General features: G+C 36.8%; 1 protein-coding gene across 1 annotated transcript; it reads right to left on the bottom strand.

The window, feature by feature from the left end:
- Positions 1-1,973: 1,973 nt before the first annotated feature.
- On the bottom strand, positions 1,974-3,713 carry LOC132183002 (F-box/kelch-repeat protein At3g06240-like). The gene is made up of 2 exons (XM_059596386.1): positions 3,695-3,713; positions 1,974-3,441 (listed from the first exon to the last, which is right to left on the bottom strand). Exon 2 carries the CDS (start codon positions 3,428-3,430, stop codon positions 2,180-2,182), a length of 1,251 nt encoding a protein of 416 aa, XP_059452369.1. The 5' UTR covers positions 3,431-3,441; positions 3,695-3,713; the 3' UTR covers positions 1,974-2,179.
- Positions 3,714-10,940: the final 7,227 nt, after the last annotated feature.

The following is a 10,940-nucleotide window of genomic DNA, read 5'->3' as shown; positions in this document are numbered from 1 at the left end:
AGTAACGTTATAATTTCACCAACTTTTTTTCTGTGAAAAATAAGTATGATTCTGAACTCAAAGTACAACGATCCACGCTTCCTTCTCCGTGTGCGCGGCTATTTGTCGTAACTCCTATGGAATGAACGAAGAAAAGTAGCTCTTATTTAGTAGATCCTTTAATTTGTGAGGTTAAGGCAAATCTTCTTGCCATCAATGAAACTTCTAACATGGGTTTGAATAAAAAATAAAAAAAAAATAAAAAATTATGAATAATGCTAATGCTATACAGTATACACCATACTTTTATATATCCTACGTACTCTGCCTATGTGACACTGTAAATCAGCCTTCAATTCATTAATTAATTTAACCCAAAAAAAAAAAGTTCTATTTTGAAATGCCACATCAATCAAATGAGATAAAAGTGTGGTGCAAAACATTTATCAATTTATATTGAAAGTACTTATCAACATCATAGCAACAAGTACTTAACAATCATGTTTGGTAAAGGCCATAGAACATCAATTCGCCCACCTAAAATTCAAAGTCTTTGATCAAATAACTGTTTCAAGTTTGACATCTAGCCATTAGAAAGTAAAATAATTCTCTCACAGAAAATCGAAAGAAAAAAAAAAAAACTAAACTAAAGAGATACTTTTGCTTCAAATTATGTGTACAAATGGTCACTTGAAAGATCGATATAAGGGAAATAAAAGGGGCAACAAATAAAAAAAATTAACAATATATTTGCTGCTTCCTGACGTGAAAGGGATCACCTTATGCTACCATCTCTTCCACAAAAATTTATAATTTTAATTTTCTTTTTCTTTTTTTTTTATTTTTTATTTTTTTTTATTTTTTTATTTTTCTGGGCAAAATTATACGAAATTGCTTAAAATTTTGAAGAGTTTACTGGAAGGAGAAAATGTAGTCATATCAAAATCATACCAACAGGATGCAGCATCTCACTTAGAGAGGTTTACTAGGATGTAGGCATTCTTATCATTTAGAGAAAGTAGACATTGTTTGCACAGGTCCGAGGTTTGTCGAACAATGATGGGTTATACGAAGTGACCAACATAGCAAAAGGAGGTTGTGAAGGAATCTATACTTCTTTTGTTGATGGTTCAAATACCTAAAGAAATAAAAACTATTTAAGCCCGGAAAATGGTTTACAGTTTTTAAAAATATAAACCCTTTTTCGAAAATTAAAGAGGCTTTTCGGTCAAACTGAAAATATTTTTCATTGACTATTATTTTTCGTCGCACTAAACACTCGAAAATAAGAAAAATATGTTCTAAAAATCATTTTATGCCGAAACGAACGGAGACAAGATTTCGATGTGCGGTAAACAAAAGCAGACTTAAAAACTTGTCTTGCTCAAGCAGAAGTCTAAATGTGGCAATGGAGGATTAAAAAATAAGTAACTTGTTCATCAATCAATAAAAAGATGTAATATTCAAAGTGCAAAATTTATTTTGAGATGACTTCCTGAACTTTTATACCAATTTAACAAACTTTTGAACTACTACATGGATCTACAACATCATTCTCCTAGTGGACATTTTATATAGGGTTAAAAGACAAATTTGATCCCCTATGGTTTACTACCTTGTCAAAAAACTCTCGAGAAATTTTAGAAGCTAGGGGTAAAAAGACGGTTACAGTTAGTGGTTATTACTATTATAAGCATTAACCATAGCCGCCTAGGCTGACGGTTAGCGGTTAATAACCTTAATAATCGTCTTTTAAAAAAAAATTAAAAAGTTCAATTAAAATATAATGCTTGAAATATGTAAATAGATGCACCCTCCAAAAGGCAAATGCTAAAAGTGATATTTTCTATATTATTACCATCTTTGTACATAAGCAATAAGTGAATGTGAGAAGATGCAGGTTACTGGCATTTTGTGGGGCTGGCTATTTGGTTTCTCAAAATGATTAGGTAGTATTTGAGCAAACATAAAATTTTGCTTTACAGAGAATTGGCCCCAACTCCTTATATGCCATCTTAGTACTCAACATGCTAATTAATATTAAATCAATCATGTAATCATGAAAATATCTATTTTATAGAACAAACCGATCGATCACACTAACAAGCCAACGCAACTCTGAGTTCATCTATCAAGGCTAGGCCTAAGAATTAATCCGGATCGTTACACCTCCGCTCTCACAACCACCTGACGGAGCCGCCTAGTTCCCCAAAACTCCATCTGCTATGTTCACTGGAACAAGGCTCTCCACATAGGTATCCAAAGAAAACAATAATGATATGCCACCAATGTGAAGATCCAAAGTTTGTTGGGTACAAGGTGAATAAGAAAACAACTTTTCATTCTTGATCAGTAGAGCTTCACCATTCTTTGTAAAGCCTATCACCCTATTCACTCCTTCCCCATTGTCAATACCATACAGCTTCGTCCAAGATTCCTCTACTCCATACTCTTTCATCACCCAAACGGAGTGAATCTTCGCCATGCCATATTTATTACAAGGGACAAGGGCAAGCAACCCATCAACTACTGCAACAGCAACAGTCAAGTCTTCCACTCCTTGTAAACTCTTAGGCATAGCCACTTCACAAAAGGTCTCATCCTCCATATCAAACGACACGATCAGATTGTGAAACGTGCCTTGGTGTGCAGGAGTGTATGCTGGCCAGTGTAGTGCCCCATTCAAGAAAACTGATATAAACCATGTTATGATTGCATAGGGAGGACCTGGGGCCTTAAGAGAGCGCCATGCGCGGGTTCGAAGCTTATAAATCTCGACTAGAGGTGGAACAGTGTCGAAACGATACACAAGTCTCACCAATTTGTAATCATCGGTTTTGGGGTCATACCCAAATCCAAGACATTGGATAGAATTTCGGTACATATCAAATTCAATGCTATCCGGAAGGGAAATAATGTTAGACTCCGGAAGGGAAATAGCTTTTTGAATAGAAGGGTTCCATATAACAAATAACCCAAAATTGCGACAGTAAGAATCGTCAACAGCCTCCGCCAAACAAAGTAGGCCATTAGATGATCCAATTACGTAGAAGGAATTGTTGGGGAACTGTAAACAATGCAATTCTATGAAATCTGATGGATGTGCGAAGAAACACCCTTTCTCTTTTACTTCTTGATCCAGAGAAAGCGGGAGGATATGTGGGGCAGGGGAGGTGTAGTCCAGGTGTTTGGTGAAATGGTTGCGAGGGAATGGGTCATCGAAAGAATGGAGAGTGAAGCTTTCTTTCGCGATATTGTTACTGTAAAGGTGGAGGAGAAGGTAGGGTGGGTGGGGATTGGAAAGAGCACGATTGAGGTGGGTGGCAATGAAGTGCGGACTTGAGATGAGAGAGCACCATGTCTTGGAAACGCATCTGAATCTGATGAGAGACTTCACAGGCAGTCTTGAGAGGATTTCAATGATCACCTCGTTTGGGAGATAGTTGGACATCGTCTTTCTTTCTGCATAACAAGTGGTTGAAATGAATTCCGAACCAAAATACACAGCCAAAGCTCAACTTTTTTAGTGCCCATGAAGATAGTTGATATTATATATGGCATGAAATATCAACAGAAATCTGCAACCAACCTCTACAAAAGTGCATCTACAAGAATTACATTAAAAACTATCATGCTCCAGCTCAGTTCATGCATATTATTAGAATCCACCTTCAACCCAGCGAGCGAGTGAAGATTAAAACAAGGAGAAAGTTACCTTTCAAGAGAAATTCCAGTCCCCACCAACTGGCCTTCCACCCACTCTCTTCTCTCTCTCTCTCTCTCTCTCTCTCTCGCTGTCGCAGCAGAACAGGAGAGGGGGCTGCGTGTTTCGTGGCGCTGAAGAAGGAAGCAGGGATTTTGTGAGAAGTACAGCGGGGGCTCCCCTTTATTAAACAAGAGTGACCAAACTTGGTCCCCAAGCTACCCATTTTTCTTTTTATTTATTTTATTTTAAAGGTCCTTAATCTACCCACATTTTTTTTTTTTTAACTCACTTACCCCAAACGACTAATAAGTACTAGTAGTAAGGTTCAATTTGGCAAAGCTTTTTTTCTTAGATACGGTAGCTAATATAGATTGATGTAGTATAAACTTTTAAATTTTTTGTATTGAAAAGTGAATTTTTTTTTTCTTACTTTTTTTTTGAATAGTAATAAAAAGTAAATGATGTGATATAATAAGTGAAAAAAAAAAAAAAAAAAGAATATTTTGATGTTGATTTTTTTTAAAAAAAAGTGGCTGCAAAAGATTGAGAAATGGTTTGACAAACGGACCTAAATATCTCTTATCCTATTGCAAAATTTATAAAAATATAAATTTATCCTCTAAAAGTAAAAATAAAAAATAAAAGGAACAAAAAACTAAAAAGAAAATTGCAAAAAAACATAAAAGGTAAGGTGAGATGGCAAAACCAATTCTCACCAAAATCCTTAGTGGCCAGCCATATATCATAATGGAAAATGTTAGGTGTTTTTTTAATGTTTTCATGGTGTCCTCTCAACTATGATGTGACTTTTAAAATCATCGTTGAATTTGAGATTATCATTATTAACTTTTAATAAACGGTAATTTTAAAAGTCACATCACAGTTGAGAAGACACCAAGAGAACACTAGAAAAACACCTAGCATCAAGTGTCTAAGCATTTAATATACACATTAAATATTAATGGTCATTAATAGTAGTTTACTAACTAAGGTTAACCTTTTTTTTTTTTTTTTTCTTTTTCTTTTTCTTTTGGTTAAACATGAGACTAACGTTTTGTTTTTTCACCAAGGTTAGAATTAACGTTAAAAACTGAAGACCTAACATCAGATTAGATTAAAAAATAAAAAATAAAAAGTAAAGAGCTAACGTTGGCTTAGAAGAAGAAGAAAAAATAATAATAATAAAATAAAAATTCAAAATGTTAGATAACTCTCTGTTAATGGGATAATTGAATAGAGATTAAAATTAATAAAATTTATCCAAAACACGAAGACTCAAATGTTAAAATATCAAGAAGAGTACCTTAATATGATAGCAGTTTTCACGTATATGCCAAAAAATCTCTTCTCCTCCTAAAACAATAGTCTTTCAGCCGCATATGCAAAAAACTTAAGAAACAAAGAATAGAGAAAAAGGTTTGCTTCTGACATAACTCATCAACTTTACCTTCTTTAGGTTTACTAAAATTTTCTAACCTTGTTTAGATGTGATTTTTTTTTCTTCTTCTAAGCCAACCTTAGCTCTTCAATTTTTAACGTTAATTCTAACTTGGTAAAAAAACAAAACATTAGTCTCATGTTTAACCACAAAAAAAAAAAAAAAAAGGTTACCCTTTGTTAGTAAACTGTTATTAATGACCTTTAATATTTAATATGCATATTAAATACTTAGATACTTAGCACCATTTCAGTTTTTAACGTTAATTCTAACCTTGGCGAAAAAACAAAACGTTAGTCTCATGTTTAACCAAAAAAAAAAAAAAAAAAGTTACACTTAGTTAGTAAACTGCTATTAATGACCTTTAATATTTAATGTGCATATTAAATGCTTAGATACTTAGCACCATTTCAGTTTTTAACGTTAATTCCAACCTTGGTGAAAAAACAAAACGTTAGTCTCATGTTTAGTCTCATGTCTAACCCTCAAATACCAAAGGCCTAGCAAACCGCCTTAAGAAAATTCTACCCCACCCCCCACACAAAGTGCTTTTATCCCTGGCAGACTAATAACGAATAATATATTGGCAGCCTATGAAACCCTACATACGATGCACTCACGTATGGGAGGAAAGAAGGGTTTCATGGCCATAAAATTGGATATAAGTAAGGCCTATGACGGGATTGAATGGGGTTTTTTGGAGAAAACAATGAGTAAAATGGGGTTTGCACAGAAGTGGATACAATTGATTATGATGTGCGTTTCCACTGTAAGATACTCATTTTTGGTGAATGGTAATCCATGTGGAAATATTTCTCCCACAAGGGGACTTCGGCAAAGGGACCCAATCTCCCCATACTTATTTCTTCTCTGTGCAGAGGTTTTCAGTTCGCTGCTGACTCAAGCAAACAACGAAGGGTCACTTACGAGTGTTCCTACTTCCAAATTCGAACCCCGTGTGAGCCATTTATTTTTTGCCGATGACAGTTTACTTTTTTGCAGGACCACTCTCACTCAATAGAATAAGTTAACTACCCTATTGCGTATTTACGAGGAGTCTTCGGGGCAACGGCTGAACAATAACAAAACTGCCATCTTTTTTAGCAAGAACACTTCCTTGGTGGATAAGGAAAGGATTGTGGAAGCAGCCAGAATTCCAGTTACGCAAAGGTATGATACTTATTTGGGACTCCCAGCGTTGGTGGGTAAGTCGAGAGTGGCGGCCTTTAAAAGTATCAAGGAATGAGTTTGGAAGAGACTTCAAGACTGGAAGATAAAATTCCTTTCACAAGCTGGAAAGGAAATCTTATTAAAGGCGGTTGTCCAAGCTATTCCGACGTATAGTATGAGCGTGTTCATGCTACCCAAATCTTTATGTATGAAAATCAATTCTCTCATGCAAAAATTCTAGTGGGGTCATCAAGATAAATCAAGAGTGCACTGGATGAGTTGAGCAGATTGGGAGCATCAAAAACCGATGGCGGGATGGGGTATAGAGATTTTGGAAGTTTTAATAAGGCTTTGTTGGCTAAACAAGGGTGGCGACTCTGGCAATCACCGAACAGTTTCCTTGCACAAATTATGGAAGCAAAATATTATCATGGTGGGAATTTCTTAGATTCTCAACTAGGGACACGCCCTTTTTTTGCTTGGCGGAGTATCCACAGTTCGTGCAACCTAATTAAGGAGGGGCTGATTTGGAGGATTGGAAATGGTGAAAAAGTTCGAATTTGGAAGGATAAATGGATCCCTCGTCAATCCACTTGTTTTGTGCAATCTCCACCACAAATACTGGATCCGGATGCTAGAGTGTGTGCTCTTATAGACGTGGATACAAAGTGGTGGAAATCTGATTTGCTGGGAAATATTTTTACACTAGAGGAGGTCACCTTGATACACTCTTTGCCGATCAGTTTTTCCAATATGGAGGATCGCCAAGTATGGAGGGGCACAAAAAATGGTTTTTTTACTGTGAAAAGTGCATATTACCTACAAAAGGAGTTGGAAACAAAGGGGGCGGCAGAATGCTCAACGAGGAGCGAGGCATGTCAAGTATGGCGTGGCATCTGGGGATTGAAGACATCCAATGTTGAGAAAAAAATTTTATGGCGAGCCTGTCATGATATACTACCTACTCGAGCAAACCTGTATAGGCGAAAGATTATAGAAGAGTCCTTATGTCCAATCTGTGGGCTTGCTGAGGAAACTACCATCCACATCCTTTGGCAGTGTCCTTCTGCAGTGGATGTCTGGGGCGTGCTGAATGCAAAAATTCAGAAGATGCCTACTGACGGCTTGAATTTTGTCAAATTGTCGAAAAAGTTCTTGCTAAGTGTGGGCTAGATGAAGTGCGCAGCTTTGCTGGAATTGCTCGGAAGATATGGTTGCACATAAATGATGTCGTACATGTAGGTATTTTTACCCATCGTACCATCTTGGTCCAAGGAGCTCTTCGTTCAATGGAAGAGTTCTCCATGGCTACTGGGTTAGGAGAAGTAAGACCCTGTAGGTCTGCTGCACCACAGCCCATGCGTTGGACTGCCCTATGTACCAGCTGGTTTAAGGTTAATTGGGATGCTTCAATCCATAAATCCAAAGGCTGGTTGGGTTTTCGGGTGGTGGTGCGGGATGTGAAAGGGCATGTGGTAGCTGCTCTATGTAAAACCGTGATGGGATGTCTAGAATCGTCGGTGGCGGAAGCAAGGGTACTGTTGGTGGCGATCAAATTATGTAAGGAAATGGGCTTTCGTAATACGCAGTTTGAAGGGGATGCTCAAGTGGTGATCAATGCGGTGAATTTAACAAAAACGAACTAGAGCACAACAGAACTTTTGGTGGCTGATATCAAACGGGAGTTGGAAAGTCTACATCAGTGGAAGATGTTGTTCGTTCATAGGGAAGGAAACTGTGTTGCTCATGCTTTGTCTAAGGAGGCTACATCAGTTTATTTAGATAAGTGCTAGCTCAATGAGTCACCTGATTGTATTTAAGACCTTGTTTCGATGGAGATTAGTGCTCTATCTTTTGATACGTAATGAGAATGCGCAACTTTTATTTCAAAAAAAAAAAAAAAAAAACCAAAAAAAAAAAACCAAAAAAATAAAGGGGTTACCCAGATGAATCGTCCAGTTCATGAATTAACGAGAATGGGAGTGAAACAACTAATGGATAAGGTGTGGGCCTCAGGTCCACCTACTTGTATTCAGAACCTCATTGCTCTTGAGCAATCTAGTTTGGCTCATTGATTTTAATAAAAATCTCGCATTTCAGTTAAAAAAAAAAAAGTTAGTAAACTGCTAATAATTACCTTTAATATTTAATGTGCATATTAAATGCTTAGATACTTAGCACCATTTTCTGTCCATATAATAATATATGGCCTAACCATTTAAATATGAAATTGAAATTGAAATTTACACTTTCCTTTTTACACCTTTTTATGATCAAAGGCCAAGATTTAATGCGGTAATATCATAACCCTTGGATTTGTTGGCCAATGTATTATTTGAGAAGTGCTACACATCTCAATTTTTTTTTTTTTTTTCAAAAGTTAGTTCTCAAACGATATATCACAATCTCATAAGATTTATTATTTTGGAAAGTATGTCACCAACTCATGGGATAGTGACACATCATTTGGAAACCAACTTTTGAAACAAAAGTTTGAGATGTTTAGCATTTTTTTTTTTTTTTTTTTGAGATAAATCTGGGGTATGTATTAATAAATCAATCAAACTACAGGAGCAATACACTCCCGTAGGATAATAACCCGAATACAATCTGGATAAACACCCATCCAAGTCATATCTAGTCCCTCCCTAACAGCACGACGAGCAATGGTATGGGCGGCACAATTGGACATACGACCCACTCCATGCATCCGCCACTGTGAGAAACCTTAAAGCAATATTTTCATATCTTCCACTAAATGTCCTACTTTACTCCAATTCATGGCTTCTGCTTTAACAGCTTCTATCACCCCCATCGCATCCCCCTCCAAATAGAGGTTAGAGAGTCCCATTTATGTGCATAACTTGATAGCTTGAGTCCCTACCCATGCCTCCACTGACAAAGGGTCTAGACAGCCATGCATCGCCAAGCAACGTACGGCTATCACATGCCCCTCAGAGTCTCGAATAACAGCTCCCATTCCTGTTTTACCCTGCTGGTGACATATTGCGGCATCTCAGTTGATTTTATACCAGCCAATAGGTGGGACTTGCTAGCTAACTTGGACCCCATTCCTTGCTCCTCCCACTGGACGTTCGTGAACTGAAGCAGCAACATCCACCGATTCTAAAGCTTGGTGGACTAGAGCATTTGGGTGATCAAACAGGCCTCCATGAAGCACCGAATTTCGTTGAAACCAAATCTTCCTTGCCAGAGTCGCAAACAATTTTATCTCCTCTTCTGCACAACAGCCGAAGATGTTTAGCATTTCTCGTATTATTATGGAAGATAATTAAAATCAAAATTCTATAACCTACCATAGTCACACGCAAATTTAAGTATCAAAATTCAATTTTCTTCCATTATTTTTCTCACCAGAAATGTATTCAAAGTATTAACTGAAAAAACACTATGTCGACTCCAAAAACTTGTTTATCACAATTTATGCGGAATAAATACTATGAAGCAATAAACAATTCAATCACTCAAAATATATAAAGCAATAAAGAGGCAGACACATATATTTTGGTTACAAAAAAGAAACCTTTTAGAAACTGATCTAAAAGTAAAACCTCTCCGGGGCAGCTAAACCCAGGAAATCACTATCAAAAGATTATCCAAAGATTACAGACACTAGAAACATTTACAACCTTTTATAAGACCATGGCTCTGTAACATCGACAAGCCTACAACTCGTTTCCTTGCTCACAATCTTCTTCAACGTGATTCTCCTTTATTGGACCCTTCTGATAGACTTCTCAACCGTAGATTTGTCAAATGAATAACTAAAACTCTAAGAGATTCAATTTAAATCTCACCACATATGATCTCTCTTAGCACAGCCTCCGACGAACTCTCTGGGGGCGAAAATTCGCGCCTCTCTCTTCTATAATAATGTATATATATCAGTACATCAAACCCTAGACCTGCGCCCACTAAAAACACGTTTTTGGGCATAATAGGTTCGGGGTGTTTGGACAGGTTAATGGGCTGTTCGGACAGGGCCTTGCGGAGCAAAAATAGAGTTTTTGGAAAGCTTGTCCGAACAGCCTAGCACCGTGTTCGGACATGGCCTATAGTGGGGAGAAAACAGCATTTTAGAAATGCTGTCCAGCATTGATCAACAAATCCGATCGATGGCCGTTTGTGGTCCGATTGAGCTGAAATTTTGCAAGGACGTTCATGGCACATGAATCTACATTATAAACGGTGAAGATTGGATTCTGAGCATTCTATATCAGTGTTTGAGACTGTGAACAGTAGCCTCTGCATTTTGAAATTGAATTAAGCTAACACAAAAACTAAAAAACTCCCACTTTGGCAATTCGGTGACAAAACCAAAATGACGAGCCAATCTCATCATCTCCCCATATTTACTCCCCCTTTTTGTCACAAAATGACAAAAGGTTTTCATGTTTCCTAAAACATTTAACTAAATACATCAAGGCATATGTGGAACAGGAATACAGAAATAAAACTCATGATCACAGATAACAGAACATGCATGAAGTAATGCAAGATCATGAAGAAACATCATCAAAAACTCCCCCTCAATGTGTGACTCAATATCAACAAGGGAAAAATGTTTCAAACAAGAGTATTTGTAAGAAGAGTATATCCAATAAATGATAAAAAATTACAGATTAG

Source organism: Corylus avellana, chromosome ca5, assembly GCF_901000735.1.
Source record: "Corylus avellana chromosome ca5, CavTom2PMs-1.0".
Lineage (NCBI taxonomy): Eukaryota > Viridiplantae > Streptophyta > Magnoliopsida > Fagales > Betulaceae > Corylus > Corylus avellana.
Note: the sequence above shows the minus strand (reverse complement) of the source record. Positions and strands in the feature narration are given on the sequence as shown.